A 17,896-nucleotide genomic window follows, 5' to 3' on the forward strand; every position below is an offset into this window, starting at 1 on the left:
ATGTAAAGACAATCAGGCTTTTGTGCGGGGGCCTTTGATGTAACCTGCCAAAGCCACGGTGCACATCCAAACGATCCATCAGCCTGAGAATACAGATGTAGCGAAACGCTTTGCAGTCACAAGATGAAGCTTGCAGCACTTGTTGGTGCAGGAGACAAAGGCACAGTCATGAAGCTGTTCTCCAGCAATAAATTACAGTAGTTACAGTGAGAAGTCACTCACATCTCAGCTGCTTTTAAACTGAAGTTTGACCTAAAATAATAATAATACATTTTATTTATTTTCAAGAAACACTTTACAGGTTAAAACAACAGCAAATACAGTGATAAAAACAAAGAAATAAAAAAACAATTCAATGTGCTTTACATGATTTAAAAGTGCAACAGAAAACATCTAACAGTTTAAGAATAAATAAGAACAATAAATCAGCAGTAAAAACATTGAAAATCTCCCTCTCAGCTATATGCAGTAGAGAAAAAGGACTTTAACATTTTTTAAATCCAAGAACAAAGTGAGCTACAAATACTGAAATGCTTCCATTGAGAGTGTTTCAGTACTTGTAGCTCACTTTGTTCTTTAGAAGAACTTCTAAGGCTTCCACACATGGAGGTTGTCTGATGATGATGCTGGTGTGACTGTGAGCAGCTTTGGGCTGGAGGAGGTTCTTTTTCTACTTATTATTAGAGATCGTAAATGAACAAATTAGCGCACTAGCACCCCCTCAAATTGAGGTCAGAAGCTGAATTGTTAGGTTTCATTTCTGGTATTTGCCGTTCTCATTCATTTATGAAGTCTTGTGGCCCACGAGCACGATCGACACTGATTTAGAGCAACTAAAATCAGCACAAATTTGCATTTTGACTGAAAAAGCTGCTAAATGATCTAAAAAGCTGGCTAGAAAACAGTCTGTGAATACTTGCTAAGTTAAGCCATCAGAGCATCAGCCACGCACTGTTTAAGGGAGAATAAAGGCTCATTAGGAGAGCTGTTCCTCTCTGCTTCATTGTCTACTACCAAACCTCAGAGTTGGAACTGTCACTCCCCTGCAGTCACAGATTGTTTCCGTGTCACAACTGTTTTTTTTCCTTTTTCTGTAAACAAAAGAGTTACATCGACATTCTTTAACTTTTCCTGAATATTTAGAGTAAATAAAAAGAGCACATGTTGTCATTTTGACTGAAAAAGCTGTTAAATGATCTAAAAATCAGGCTGAATGTTTCACTCCAATAGAAAACAATGAGATGTTTACAGGCAGTGGGGCCGTGTGACATCATCAATCACGTGATTTTAAGATGGAGGAACACAGATCTAAAACTGTAAAGTAGTCCAGTTTTTAAAACAAAATTAAATGAATATCATGCATAATAATATTTTGTTCGGCATAGATCTTCTAATAAGTACATTTTAAACATTTTAGGCCACATTTTTAAAAAACAGTCACTTTAAATAACATCAGACAAAAGATTAATGAAGTTGGGTCTGAACCCCAAATACAAAAATACTGTGTTTTTAAAGGTGTTGGTTGTTAGCGTTTAATGTTTGCTTTTTTCCAAATTATTATTATTATGATTAGTTGCAGAAACTCACCCGTTAACCCACTTGTGTCAAACTCCCGGCCCGGGGGCCAAATCCGGCTCTTTAGGGCATCTAATTCAGGCCATAGAAGACAGTAAAAATTAATTATTGTGAAAATTACCAAATAATTCATTTGTAGGTATTTCACATTCACAAATTCAATGAAACTCTACAATGTTTTTATGGGCTCAAAGTTTTCCCATCTTTATATCACATGCAGATAAATGCAGTCATTTTAATCACAAATTATGGAAAGAACTTTTTTTTTTTTTTTTTTTAATCTTGCAATTTCTTACAAATAATTCCACTAAATTCCACAAAAATTGGTTACTAAATTATAAATGTTTTCAAGTGAAGGTCCTGCAGGGAGTGATACTGAAAACTAGAGCACGTTAATGTTCAAATGTTTTTCTTCCATTTATAATTTGCAGCTAACTTGAGATGAAACTGGTCTGTATTTGGGCCCTGAACTTTTTTAAAAAGCTGTACAAAGGTCCATGTTTACAATTATTATTTTCCTGTGTTGCATGGTGTAATAGCACACTGGAGGACGTAAATACCAGAGTAGTCCTTGGACAGCGTACAGAATGTGCAGCCGTGCTCTGACGCAGCAGTGCTTTGTGTGCATGTGGGGACTTGCTGCTGTTACGCACAGTTATCAGAATTAGATTAGTAAAAATGCACTGTATGAAAACAACATCGCTGACGCCTCACAGTGATTGACAAAGACTTATGACAGTTTATTCAAGTAGAACAAGCGTGCCAGTGTTGTCGATTTCAGGACGTGCACGAGCTTTTAGGTGATGCTGCTTCCAAACAAGTCAAGGCCAAGGTTGTTCATCTTCTTTGAAGCTTTGTGTGTGTGTGCGCGCGCATGTGCGTACATGCGCGTGTGTGTGTGCGATCAGCTAAATCATCTTAGATCTTAAGATTAGCTCCACATTAAGATTTGACTCTATCAATGATAATAAACAAAATAATAACTTTATAAACACACAGAGGAACTCCAAAAACGCATCAAATGACAAAACAATACACAAGGTGACTATAAGATTACACAAAATGACAGAAAATATACTAAACGATACTAAGAATGCACAAGCGACAACAAAAAAGCACAAGAGAAAAATGTACAAAATAACTAGTGGTGGGACTTGATTAAAAATAATCTAATTAATTAGAGACTTTGTAATTAATTAATCCAAATTGCAATATTTGAAACAAGAAGCAGTTTTTCAATTTAAATGTATTTTGTTATCGACTTAATCAATAAAAACAATAAATGATCTGAAACAACTAAATAGTGTAGTGCTAACAATGTGTAATATGAATAAAGAATATTATGATTGCATTGTTCACAAAGCACAAACTTAAATTTAAGTAAGGTATGTTCATACTTTTTAATTTTTTTGGTAAACTTTCTAAAACAACTTTGTTTTTGTGTATTAAAATAAGTATTTGGAGTGCAAAAAAAGTGACAAACTACGTTAGTTTCTTTTTAATGCATTGTTTTTCTGTTTTAATTAATAGAAATTAACTCAAAGTCCCAGTCGTAAAAAATAACACAACAAATAAAAAACACAAAATGAGAGAAAAACATTCTAAATGATACCCAGAACACACAGCAAGAAAAACACACAAAATAAGAAAAAATTGTACCAAATGATACCGAAATCACACAAACAACAAACACAAAATGAGAGAAAAATATATTAAATGACAACAAAGACACATAACAACAATGAAAACACAAAATGAGAAAAAAAAAATCAAACTATAGCAAAAACACAAACAACAAAAAATACACAAAATGAGAGAAAAACAGGGTGTGGCAGAAACGTAGCTGACAATTTTCAAAGATTATGTCACAAACTTTACTGCCACGTTTTGTGCAAATATCATGTCTGCGATTTCCTTTTACAAATAGGTGGTGCTATGACTATGAATGACGGTTTGGTTAAACCATAACTCAATTTTTTGACTGACGACGTCACATGTAACAACAGAGAATGTAAACAAAGGCTAAACTAAAGCTTTTTGGTTAATATGTTCTTTTTTTACAGAAGAATTATTTGTTTTATGTCTGAATTAGTTTTGGATCAAGTTGAGTTCAAAAGGAGCACTGTAAATATTCTCAAATGTTTGTAGCCAAATTGTGTCATATTTTGTAATAATAAATATATCCGCAAGCGGCGATAAACGGCCCTCGCCGGTTTTCTAGATGATTTCCAGTGATTCCATCAGTGAAACGCCCTAGGAGGAGTGCGTTAAAATACGTTTGCCCCATATTAAATTGTCTTCACTCTGTAGGGGGCGCTAACGTGTCACTGTCTGTTTTTCCACATTGAGCTGGTTTAGGGCTGGGAGTTTAACAACCGAGTCACATTTGACGCAAATCTGACTTCGTATGTGCAAATGGGAGCTCCGCCCTGCAAACACCGTAAAAGTTATAAAAAAAATCCATGGATCTCTTTCGGTGTCCCACTTCTCTAGATGATCTCCAGTGATTTTGAACCCCGTCAGTGAAACGCGCTAGGAGAAATGCTTTAAAATACAACATAAGCGAAAATTGCAATTTTCAGTTCAAGATTCTGGACTTCCTGTGTATTTTTGGCGTGGCCTGAAAAATATTTTTTACTTGTCTTGTCATGGTCTACCTCTGTGTCAATTTTCATGATTCTACGATTAATTAATTTTTTTTGGGAATTCAAGATTAAATTAAATTAAAGATTAAATCGGGGCTTTTGCCTTTAATTGGCCATGTAATGTTATTACATTAATGGAATTTGTCCTCTGCATTTAACCCATCCCTGAGGAGCAGTGGGCAGCCAATTTTGCGGCGCCTGGGGAGCAGTTCGGGGTTAAGGGACTTGCTCAACATCCCACAGTGATGGCCCAGGTGAGGCTTGAACCGGCAACCCTCCGATTACAAGCCCAGCGTCCTAACCACTAGGCCACCACTCCCCTAATTTTTTTTTTTTTTTGTTTTTTTTTTCTTTCCAATCTCATAATGCATTTATGGCGTACTTGGGTGCGCTGGCACGTCAGATTTTTGCATTTTTAAAATCAAAAATAGCCAGAAATTAGAGAAGCGCGCAATTTAATTTTGTTTGAATTTTTGAGACTCTACATAATGGTTCAGTGGGTGAAAAGTAGGTGAGTTGGTTCCGACACCGGGAGGGAAAGAAAGAACAATATTCCAACCCAATGACAATGTTTCCACCTTTTTGAGTACCATGACGTATACATTTGCGGAAAGCGCGGGGCATGCCTACGACATGACAAGGGTCCCTGGTCACTGACGGGCACGTGGCTTTCGCATAGGCTCCGCCCCCTTCCCTCGTAATGTGGCCACAACAAGAGCAAGACCCTCGGGCCTAAAAATAATAATATTTAATCAAGTTTATATTGCTCTTTTGTATATATTATTATCCAGTGATAACAATCTATACCTGGTGGATTAAAAGAAAGCTGATATCCCTGCAGGAAATTAAAGAGACAAGGGTAATATAATAGAGTTAAACCAAACAAATCTATTTCTATTATTTAATTCCCTCACCCAATAAGAATCGATAAGAGAATCGGTAAGGAAACGAATCGATAAGCAGTATCGATAATGGAATCGAAATCGATAAATTTTTTATCAATTCCCGTAGAATTCCACAGAATTCTGAGCAAAATGTAGTAGTCGGACAAAGGGGGACTTGCATTCAAAACTTAGAGAAAGGGGGACTAGCCGTGTGTGTGTGTGCGTGTGTGTGTTTACATTGTAGCTGCTAGTATCTTAACTAGGGATGTAACGATTAATCGTAAGGCAGTTAAAAATCGATTCATAGGTATCACGGTTGATATCGATTTTCTGAAAATTGAATCGCAGTACTTTTTAACCAGCAGAGGGCGCTATCCACAAGTGTAGGCGGCGGGCGAGTCTGCTAATACTTTCTTTCTGGCCGCCTTCTACTCTTAAATATGTTAATAAATGATTCATTACCCCTTTAGCACCAAAAGAATATCTGTAATATTACTTGAATATCTGTAAAAGTCACGTTTTTCTATTAGCTCTGTCCGCTAGCATAGCTTCTCTTCTTCACTGCAAGATATCTGCATGCCAACCGACCACTGTTACCACCGCGCTCTGCTGGTCCAAACAAATATGACGTAAATCAGTGCAAAGTCCAATTGTTAAGGCACAAAATACATTTTCAGTTGCACTTTTAAAAAGAAAAAGAACTATTATGCAGTTTTGCATTGTTTATTATAGAACCAGAATTTAAATTAATAGGCTTCATTTTCATTTGTATTATTCCTTTATTTATTTCATTCAAGATTTATTTTTAGTTAAATTGCATTGTTTTGAATAGTTTATCAAGGAATTCTTTTGAGAATTAAAAATAAAAGGAAAATAGTACCGTATTTTCTAGTTTTTTTTCCAGAAAAAAAAATTGTCTACAGTCCCATTTTGTAAAATAAATCGTGAGAGAATCGTATCGTGAACCCAGTATCGTGAATCGAATCGTATCGGGAGTTGAGTGAATCGTTACATCCCTAATCTTAACACATAGAACAATATAAGAAGAAACACTCACCCTTGCACAGAACAAACAATAACCATAGTGGAGCCGTGTGGTGGACCCATCCGCTCACAAAAAAGTTACATTTCTCTGTCTGAAGAAGCAGATAGTTTGTGATATGGTCGGCTATTGGCCGTCAGCACTGTCATGGAGATGGAGGAGGAAGTGGAGTTTGTGACCTGTTATTTGAAGGAAGTTTGGGATAACAGGAGTAATTTTAACTAACCATATTAACTTGAATAACTTTTATCAGTACAAAAACGTTTTTAATATTGACCTTTTTTAAACCAAGCAAACTGTGACACAGTGATGTCATATGACCCAGAACCAGAAGTAGCGCACTCAATACCGTGCTCACTACCGAGAGGGAGCCGTAATCTTAAAATTAAAATGAACGATTTGAATGTTTTGCAGCAGTAAGGATAAAGGAAACCCAGCTACAAAAAACACACAAAATGATGATAGAAATGATCCAGATTAAATCTGAAAATACAAAGGTCGGTCTTGGTCCCACACCATGAGGGAGATGACCGGAAATTATAAAAACTATATAAATAATACTATTCAGGAAGCACTAAATATTGTTTTATTTCACTTTTTTACAAAATGAGTTTCTTTAAAATGTATGTTGTCAGTTATTAATTACATCATTATGATCTATAGTTGTTTTTTCCACAGAATTCTGAGCAAAATATAGTAGTCGTACAAGAAGGAACTTGCATTCTAAAGTTAGAGAAAGTCACTCAGAGACATATTTAGATTTATTAATGTCAATTTCATTTCCTCTCAGGCGATATCTCAGCAGGACTTGGTCTACATGGCTATCCAGATCTCATGTGGTATGAGCTACTTGGCTCGTAGGGAGGTCATCCACAAGGACCTCGCCGCTCGAAACTGTGTGTAAGTGTCCTGACCCTGCCTAATGAGCGTGTCCTCTCTCCCTCTGAGCTTAAACACCGTGTTCCTCCACTTCCCCACAGCATCGATGATAACATGCAGGTGAAGATTACAGACAACGCCCTGGCCCGAGATCTGTTTCCTATGGATTACCACTGTCTGGGGGATAATGAGAACCGCCCTGTCCGCTGGATGGCCTTGGAAAGCTTGCTCAACAATGACTTCTCTAGTGCCAGTGATGTGGTAAGAGCTGGAGTTCTCTGCCTGCACATGGAACATTTAAAATTAGCATTTATTACCACATATTTAAAAACTCAGTGAAGTGTTTTTTCAGTTTCCACAGATTATGCAAAGTTTGCACCAAATTAACTTTAATCACAACCTGAAGACATTTTTTTTTAAAGTTTTACTCATTTTAATGCATTGAAATATCAGAATGTTTAAGGTCAGTAACTGAAGGAGAAAATTAAAGTGTTTATTTAAAACTGCAGGAGATATTTTTTTAATCAGATGAACACAAAGTGTCGGCCTCATGGATCAATAAATCAAAGATCATTTGCTTGAAGAAAAGGTTGAAGTTACTGCTCAAAAGTTTCTTTTGATCTCCACTGTAAACACTGTTGATTGACAATTTGGGAAAGTTTCACGCATTGCATTGTGGGATGTGGAGTCCCTCAGACTGATCCATAGATGAGGTCATTCTTGCTGTGATTTCTTGTTTGTTCTCCAGACTAGGAGGACAGTGAATGGTTTGACTCTATTTTTGTCCTAGTATGTTCCCAGTATTCCCAGTGATATCACCTCACTCCAACACACATTCAATTCTGGCTGGATTTAGATCTTTCCCTTTAAATCTCCAAATGAAGATCCTACATTGTTTTGCATATAAAATTAATACTCAATTAACCCCATTTAGTCATTTAGCATGTTTGGCATGACTTTGGGAAATGTAATAGCCAGTAAAGTCATAAAATAAAGGAAAGATGAAAAAAAATGGAATTGTGTGAACTAACGTGAAAAAACGCATAAATGGAGAAAAATTGTAAGCCGAGAATCTGTGACAAAAAAACAGACCGAAAAAGTGGTAAAAAGATTTGAAAGTGTCAACATTTGAACAATTAGTTTAAACTGGTAAATAATAGGCACGATGAATCATGAATGTGGTTGAATTGGCAAAAATAAACATAAAATATGGTAAGAGGTTAAAAGTGATAATATTGGATCATCATATATGACATTAGGTGGAAAAGTGATGGAAAGGGTTCAAAAGTGCTGAAAATATCTTAAAAGTGGAAAAAAGGCATTAAAATGTGATGAAGTGTCAGAAATGGGAGTTATGTAGCAAAAATGCAGCAAAAATATGGCAAGAAAAAGTGATGAAAATAGGTTAAAATATGGCAGATTTTGTGTAGTTGCAGAAAAAGGGTAAAAAATAAGCAAAAATGGGCTCAAATTGTTCAATAAAAATAATTCTTAGTTTCTTGAAAGCATCTGGTGACCTCCTCCCTGTGTCTTGCAACCCCAAATGGGTCCTGACCCCAAGGTTGAGAACCCCTGATTTAGAAATCCTGACACGTTACTTGATTAAAGCTTCTGAATGTAAATAATGAATGATTAATTGATTTGAATGGATTTTCCCATTGAATGGTCTTTACTATCATGTGTAATGCAGTGCTGTGGCACTCACATCTCTTCCATATTTAAACTGATGCTGGGACTGAAATATCTTCAACCAAATCAAAAATCTTATTGAATCCCTTGTGAATCATATAGTTTTGATAAATCTGTCGTTTGATCCTTCTTCCTCATAGAGCGAGGCAGGGCTCAGAGTGCAGTGGACATGCCCCCACCCCTCACATTCCTCTTTATAACACACAGCGTTCATGGAGACGTGGTGTTCCTAACCATCTAAGAAACTGGAAAAGGTCCAGAAAGGCAACAGTGTTAGTGACGCCAACACTCCTCACACCCTGAGCTGAAGATTTTTATATGTTTATGACTGGTTGGGAATGTTGGCAGTAGCCACAGCACAGGTGTTAGAGTTGATGATGGATTTGCCCTGAGACGCCTCCCCATCACTGAGGCCTTTTGGGGACCAAACGTGTACCTTCTGCATAATCACTTTTTAAAATGATCAATATATCATTCAGTTTAAAGCCTTTAAACTTTATGAACGTTGGCCAAGATTTCCATGGTCACTTTAATTACAAGATGTATGGAACAGAAGATATAAAACGTACCAACACTTTGTGTTCGGGACCGATTTGGTCCCATTTACTCCCATTATAACCACATATTTATGATATACTGTTATCCTGACGTATAACATAGCTCTCCCTAATAAATATAAGCCTTTACCTTCAAATTGCACCTTATTTTTGAAAAATATGTTTAAAAAAGTGTTTTTATGACAAAAAGGGCACAAAAAAGAAGGTATAAAAATATAATGAACAACTTTATATTTATGGTTAGGTCAGAAGTTGTTGAAAAGATATGATGTGAAAAAATATTTATGACATTTTGAAAGAGACTTTTATGAAGCGTAGCATTTTAACCCTAACCCTAAACTCAGAGTGGAGGTTTTTTCAAAAAGGCCCACAGCTCTATAAGTAACAGTGCCTCAAAATCAATGTTCCTATCAATTTTTCATTTCATTTATTTATTTACCACACATAAAAAATAACATGTAAGGGACAAGGAGGGAACGAAGCCCAAAGGACTTAAACAAGAGCTCCACCCCTTTCATTAAACACAAACAATAAAGACTAATAAACACTTATAAGATCATGAGGAAAAAATGCATAATTAATAATATATAATACATAAACAAAGTTCACAAATATACAAATGAAAATATTGAACAAAATATTAATTGAAGATTAAAAAAGAAATTTGGTGGAATTATTGACCTACTTAAGGCTGTAATAACTTCATACAAAATATTCCACGTTGCATATTATAGAAAAAAAAAATTGTGTTTTTATGACAGAAAGGGCATAGAAACTTTTTTTTAAAAATACATAAATATAATTACGTGAGCTACAAAAGGTTGTGAACCACTGCTTTACAGGTTGTGTGCCTGTTGCAACTTAGAACACAAAGTTTATGATCATTTATCTACATTTCCAGTTTTGATTTTGAGACAAATAACCCCAAATATCCCCAGAGAACATGACGACATTAATTAAAGGAGCCTCTTCTCTTTCAGAGGGGCGGGGCATCAGTCGTCGTCTTCTACATGAGTGGTGGCGGGGCATCAGTCGTCGTCTTCTACATGAGTGGGGGCGGGGCATCAGTCGTCGTCTTCTACATGAGTGGGGGCGGGGCATCAGTCGTTCTTTTTTACATGAGTGGGGGCGGGGCATCAGTTGTCTTCTACATGAGTGGGGGCGAGGCATCAGTCGTTCTTTTTTACATGAGTGGGGCGGGACATCAGTCGTCGTTTTCTACATGAGTGGGGGCGGGGCATCAGTCGTCGTCTTCTACATGAGTGGGGGCGGGGCATCAGTCGTTCTTTTTTACATGAGTGGGGCGGGACATCAGTCGTCGTTTTCTACATGAGTGGGGGCGGGGCATCAGTCGTCGTCTTCTACATGAGTGGGGGCGGGGCATCAGTCGTTGTCTTCTACATGAGAGGGGGCGGGGCATCAGTCGTCGTCTTCTACATGAGTGGGGGCGGGGCATCAGTCGTCGTCCTCTACAGTTAATTAATTAATTCAGTTGTAGATATCTCCAAAGTAATTCACAAATTCAATGAAACTCCACAACATTATCAATATTATTTTTTATCTCAAATTGTTCAAAGAACTCTACATTTTTCCCAAATTTTGCCACAAAAGTTCCCCAAATGACATAAAAATTGGGTCACAAAATCTAATTAACGGAAAGTGGAGATCCTGTAGCAGGGGTGGACACTGAGGAAGACATGGTAACGGGTGGCAAAAAAAATCATCCAAATGTGGCAAAAACATGGCAAGAAAAGAGTGAAAAGTGACTAAAATGGGCCTAAAGCAGTCAATAGTGGGCAAAAATAAAAGGAACCAGGGGGTGTGTAATGGTAAAGGGCAGATTTAATGGGCAAAATGTAGCAAACAATAATTTAAAAAGGACAAAATGTGGAACAAAAAGAGGTCAAATTTAGGGAAAAAGGAAACGAGTTGTATTTATTGGACAAAAGTTTTCTTACTTGGCTCAAAACTGGCCAAGAAATTACAGAAAGGACAGAAATTTCAAAAAGAATTAAAAAAAAAAAAAAAAATGGATATTTATTGGCTAAAGGAAGCTAAAATTTGAAAAAAGTGTTTTTGTTTTTGAAAAGGGGTAAATAGGGAAAAAGGAAGTTGCAAAATGGCCAAAGGAAATAAGTAAAAAGGGGTTAAAAAGTTCCCCCCATTTAAGGATTTATGGGAGAATAATAATTCAAATTAAGACACAAAGAGCCACATTTTGAGCATCACTGACTTAATAACAACTTCTACGTGTTGTCCTCTGAAAATGTAGTGGGCTGGTTATTGCTTTGATACTGTATTATCAGTGCCGTACATATTTAATCATTTATTTATACATGGAAGTGTAGCACAATAATGATTAATTTACTCATTTGTGTGTGTGTGTGTGTGTGTGTGTGTGTGTGTGTGTGTGTGTGTGTGTGTGTGTGTGTGTGTGTGTGTGTGTGTGTGTGTGTGTGTGTGTGTGTGTGTGTGTGTGTGTGTGTGTGTGTGTGTGTGTGTGTGTGTGTGTGTGTGTGTGTGTGTGTGTTCCTGCAGTGGGCCTTTGGAGTGACGCTGTGGGAGCTGATGACTCTCGGTCAGACGCCGTATGTGGACATCGACCCATTTGAGATGTCGGCGTACCTGAAGGACGGCTACAGGATAGCTCAGCCAATCAACTGTCCCGATGAGCTGTAAGTACACACACACACACACACACACACACTGACTATGCAAATATAAAAGAGTGAAGTCAAAACTAGATGGAAATGACATGTGTAGCAGCGCTGCAGTTAACAATTATTTTAGTGAGCTTTTTTTATTGCACAAAAACAATAATATAAATGTGGAGCCTGCTGTTATATGAACTGATTAATCATTCATTATCTGACTATTGATCAGTCCATCAGATCTATGGACACAGGTCAGATAGTGGAGCCCAGAGTTCACAGTAAACATGGTGATGCTGCTTTTAGTTGTTATGCTGCAAAGAAGTGGAACAAACTGCCAGCAGAGCTGAAGTCAGCATCTAATGTGAACATTTTTAAATCAAAGTTAAAGGCACTTTTTTTCTTTACTGCATATGATTGAGAGAGATTTTTTGTCATGTTGTTGATGTAATGATGAATTTACTGATGATTTTAATTGATTTTACTGATGATTTTAATTGATTTTACTGATGATTTTAATTGATTTTACTGATGATTTTAAATGTTCTTATTGATTTTAAACAATTGAATGTTTTATCATGTAAAGCACATTGAGTTGCCTTGAGTATGAAATGCGCTATACAAATAAATTTGCCTTGCCTTGCCTAAATCTATACCTTTTCTAAAGAACGTCATCAGTAAATCAAAGGATTCATTTATCCATTAACGTAATTTTCGTTTTATAAGCCGTTACTTTTTTCCCACGCTTTGAACCCTGCAGCTTAAACAATGACGCGGATAAATTGTGGATTTTTCCGGTTTCTCAAGCTTCATGATGGAAAGAAATTGATCTCCGTCACATTAGACCAGGTGGAATAATGAAACCGTTTACATTAAATTGTTCGAGCTCACACTGAATCATTCTGATCAATCATTTTGTCATGATGCACACCCCCTCGCCATGGCAACGATACGGAGAAATGTTGACAGAGAGAGAGCGCTGCGGCAGCCTGTATAAAGTAATCAAGTAAAAGTCAGACAGTTTTATAACAGAAGGAAACAAACTGCTTAAAGTTGTTAAATCACCGCGTTAGTCTAGTTCAGGACTGTTTGGTGCTCTGAGGGTTGGGTCGGTCGGGCAGGGGTGAGAAGTGGGGCTGAAGGAGCAGCCGCCGACGCCGCCCTCCTCTCACTGACGGAGGCTCGGCGCCTGGCCTGCCTCACCACGTCTATGGCGCTCCCCCTACTTCCTGGCGGGGTCGGGCGGATGGGGAACGGGCAACCCGTCGGGCAACCTTCTCCATCTTCTTATGTAAAGAGGACGGATAGTCGCAGAGGATAGACAGTCTGTATCCAGGCTGTTCTGATCTCTGCAGTAAAGGTAGCGCTTTATATTCCAGAGAAAATGAAACCATAAACAGCATAACGTTGCCAAATCACCATGTTTCAGAAGCGATCGCGTCCGTATTCTGACTGAAGAGTCCAAACACTGTGATCGCTCTGCGATAGTTCACAAGAAGAACGGACAGAGTGGTGTATCAGTCTGGTTCCAGTAAAAAGTGAGCATAAAAAGCTGTAAATGGACTGATATGCAGACGTTGAGCAGTGAAGAGGAGACTTCATGTAGTAAAGGAAACGTATCAGTTGAATCAATCAATCAATCTTTTATTTGTATAGCGCCAAATCATAACCAATGGTATCTCAAGGCACTTTACAGTAGAGCAGTCTTAAGGACGGACTCTTCATTTTATGGATACACACATATGCATATATACGTATATACACATACATATGTATCCCACACCCAACATGAATTCATCATGGCGGCAAGGAAAACCTTCTGTTAAGCAGCAGGAACCTTGTGTGGATCCCATTCCTATGATGAACAGCCATCCACGTTATGCTGTGTTGGGTGTGTGCAGAGGAAAGGGTGGGGACAGAGTTGTTGAGACTCTGTAACTCCACACTGAGGATCCCACGGACCTGCAAGACAAAAGCCAGAAGGAGTACAGGAGCAAACACACAAGGGAAGAAGCAGACATAGAGGGAGTGTTTGAGAGAGGAATGGGACCCTCTCCGGTCCCTCTCTAACCTAAATGACCTCTCTCTTAACGCCCTCTCCATCCTCTCTCCAACCGAGCATGCCAGACCCCCCCGGCAGTCTATGCCTATTGCATCTTAACTATGAGCTATGAGCTGGTTCCTAACTAAAAGCTTTACCAAAGAGGAATGTTTTGAGCCTAACCTTAAAGGTAGAGAGGGTGTCTGCCCCCCGAACCGTGGTTGGTAGATGGTTCCAGAGAAGTGGGGCCTGATAACTGAAAGCTCTTCCTCCTATACTACTTTTAGAGACAAATGGAACAACGAGTAGTCCAGCATTTTGAGAGTGTAGTGTTCTGGGGGGATTGTATGGCACTACAAGCTCCTTGAGATAGACTGGTGCCTGTCCATTTAGGGCTTTATAAGTGAGAAGAAGAATCTTGAATTCTATTCTATATTTTATGGGAAGCCAATGCAGAGAGGCTAATACAGGAGTAATGTGATCTCTTCTCCTAGTTTTAGTCAGTACACGTGCTGCAGCATTTTGAACCAGCTGAAGTGTCTTAAGCGACTTGCTCGGGCAGCCTGCTAAAAGAGAATTACAATAATCCAGTCGAGAGGTAACAAAAGCATGGACTAGCTTTTCGGCGTCACCCTGAGACAGGATAGGTCTGATTTTAGCAATGTTACGGAGATGAAAGAAGGCAGTTCTTGAAGTTTGTTTTATGTGAGAGTTGAAGGATAAATCCTGATCAAATAGAACCCCAAGATTTCTAACAGTTGTGCTTCGTGCCAGAGTAATGCCATCTAGGGCAGTTAGGCTAGCATAGGTTTCTCTAAGGTGCCGTGGGCCCATGTTTCTGTTGAAACACAGAAATCTCTGTTAAACCTAACTTAGGTGTAGCAGCCCGTCTACCTGCCTGTCTGACTGGCCGAGTTGTCTGAAGGGCACCCTCATCAGCCAATAGGGTGCGGCCTGTGTTACGATGTGGCCTTTGTGTGGATTTTTTTTAGAAAATTGTTGAATTATTGGAATGCGGCCAATATAACGGTACGCTTTATAGCCCGGAAATTATGGTAATAATCTTTCTTTCCTAAACTTTGCGTATTGTTATTGTCTGTAGTATATTTTTCCTTCATATAGTGTATTTTGTTGTCATGTAGCATATTTTTCTTTCATGTGGTGTTTGTTTTCTGTTTATTTGAAATCAAATGTTTTTTGTCATTTTGCATATTTTTAGTAATTTTGTGAATTTTTGGTGTTTGTCTTTTGTATGTTCCAATTAATGTTGTGTATTTTAGTTGTCGTAATGTGTGTTTTTGGAGTAAATTTATGTGTTTTAATAATGATCTTGTGTGTTTTGCGAGTAATTTGTGCATTTGTGTTATGTTGGGTTTTTGGAGTCATTTTTGCTTTTGTAATGTGTATTTTTTGAGTCATTTTATGTTTATTTGCTGTTATTTTGTGTATTTCTTGATCATTTTCTGTGTTCTTGGAGTCATTTTCTGCATTTTTTACTTTAGATTAGACCAAGGGCCACGTGTGGCCCCCGGGCCGCCTGTTGCTTATGTCTGCCTTCAACACTTTTAGGCTACGTTCACACTGCAGGCAAATGCGACCCAAATTCCATCTTTTTATCCATATGCGACTTGTATCCGATCTGTTAAAGACAGTCTGAATAACACAAGTCAGAGTTTTTCAAATCCGACCCAGGTCACTTTCATATGTGGTCTTTAATCTGATACAGCTTTCTATCTGACTCCTATATCATCACCATCCAAACAGTCTGTTGTAAAGATGCAGCAGCATCACAGCAAACAGTTATAGCCATAAACCTGGATCTCTTCTTTTTCACTCTCCTTAAAGTTGGAAAGAACATTTGTTAGTGCGTCACACAGTCCCACACTGGACGCCTCCATATTTACCAACGTAGAACACCAGACGTGCCTTTTCTGCACATGCAGCTCACTTCAGGTTCACATTCTGTTCATATTCCAAAATGATTGAAGACACATTTAATATGTGATATTAATGATCCCACAAAAAAAATCAGATTTTTTGGAAAAACTCTGAATTCTGCATTAAGACGTGCTGTGTGAATGTAGCCTGTTAGCTAACGTTAAGCTAACTGTTCCAGGCTTCTTTTTGGTTACCATGGCAGCGGTGCTTCATTAACTGGTGCATTATATTAATTAAATTAGACGTGTTGGAGAAAAGCTTCAAACAGGAAGTGATCACATGTGACGTGTTTACAATAAGTGTTGAGACCATCTGCTTCCAGCTTTCAGCAGCTGTGGGAACTCGCTGATAATATCACCGTTGTCCAGACAACAAAACTCTGTGATGCCGTTAATCAACTCTGATGATGAATAATGTCTATGTCCTGTGTGTCGTAGGTTTGCAGTGATGGCGTGTTGCTGGGCTCTGGACCCAGAGGAGCGACCCAAGTTCCAGCAGCTGGTTCAGTGTCTGACTGAGTTTCACGCTGCGTTGGGAGCTTACGTGTGAAACACACACACACACACACACACACACACACACACACACACACACACAGAGCCTTTTTGTCCTGCTCGTTTGGAGCTTTTATATCATTTTAATAACCTTTTTTTACTGCATAGTGAAGTGAAAGAACTCTTTGCTTTGAAAGAATCACTGCTCTGTCCACTGATGTTCAGTTTTTAATGCTTTTAATGCGGTTCAAATATGTGTATTTGTAAATCAGTAACAGAGTGATTTCGGTACCAAAGGAAACGCTCGGTACGAGTGGAGACAATGTTTGTCCACATTGTTCCTCTGGGCTTTTGATACTCTGAACCTGTAAATCTACTACTCTTCAACCCCCCCTCATCCCCCACCCAGTGAACCCAGGTGACCTCTACATAAACATAAGCTACATCTGCCCTCAGGGTTTGGATCTCACTTCCTTTCCTCAGAACAGAAACTTTTCAACGATGGAGACGACGTCAGAGGAAGGAGGATGAGTTATTACTACACAACACAACAATACACTACACAACACAACAATACACTACACTACACAACACAACAATACACTACACTACACTACACAACAATACACTACACTACATGTCACAGACAGTCCAAGGACGTGGTGATCCACCCTCATCATATCTAACACACACACACACACACACACACACACACACACACACACACACACACACACACACACACACACACACACACACACACACACACACACACACTTGTTCTTCTAACTGTGCTCACACTGAGGTCACCTCAGGTTTGGAACATCAGTATCTTCTGTTTATCATTTGTACCACAATCCTGTTAAGCTCCGCCCTTAAAAGAAGAAAAACGCACTACAGCACATTTTATGTTCACATCTAGAACAGATGAGAGGATAATGAATCACGTCACGATAAGAAGGAAATTAGATACAGTTTGATACAATATTTTAAACATTTTACATCCACTGTTATGTCTATTTTCTGGGTTTTCCAACATTTTTAATGTAATTGCTGACATTTTGTTTTTGTTCTGCACATTAAAACCTTTTTTCCCCAAAAAATCTGAAATACTCATATTTAATCTTTTGTCCTCACAGTTTTTCTTTCTAGGAGCAAAAATTGAACTTCATTGTCATAAAAATAATATCAATTTCATGTGTCAAACTCAAACCTGGCCCTTTAGAGCTTCCAATTCTGCTGAGACAGTAAAAAAAAAAAAACAACAGGGAAAACCTGAATTATTGTGTAAATTACCAATTAATCCAGTTGTAGATGTCTCAAATTCACCAATTTAATGAAACTCTAGAATATTTTAGGAGTTTGCAGTTTTCCTTTGTTTATAAAACATGAAGGCAGTCGTTTTAAATTACAAATTGTGGCGACTTCACCCAACGCACAGTCGCTGAAGTCATGTTGGGTGTGAACGCACATTTACAGAGGCCTATATATATATATATAT

At 38.1% G+C, this 17,896-nt stretch overlaps 1 protein-coding gene across 5 annotated transcripts in view; it reads left to right on the forward strand.

Annotated features, from left to right (window-relative positions):
* Positions 1-17,498, forward strand: part of ryk (receptor like tyrosine kinase) — an 87,716-nt gene extending 70,218 nt beyond the window's left edge. For 4 of the 5 annotated variants that reach the window (XM_028444770.1, XM_028444772.1, XM_028444773.1 and 1 more), the window contains 4 exons: positions 6,937-7,046; positions 7,127-7,286; positions 11,810-11,946; positions 16,339-17,498. In XM_028444770.1, coding sequence (XP_028300571.1) covers positions 6,937-7,046; positions 7,127-7,286; positions 11,810-11,946; positions 16,339-16,450 — 519 coding nt within the window. In that variant the 3' untranslated portion in view covers positions 16,451-17,498. The remainder of the gene's footprint in view (positions 1-6,936; positions 7,047-7,126; positions 7,287-11,809; positions 11,947-16,338) is intronic. The other variant, XM_028444771.1, reaches the window with a different exon arrangement.
* The last annotated feature ends 398 nt before the right edge of the window (positions 17,499-17,896 follow it).

Source organism: Gouania willdenowi, chromosome 4 (genome assembly GCF_900634775.1).
Source record: "Gouania willdenowi chromosome 4, fGouWil2.1, whole genome shotgun sequence".
Taxonomy (NCBI): Eukaryota; Metazoa; Chordata; class Actinopteri; order Blenniiformes; family Gobiesocidae; genus Gouania; species Gouania willdenowi.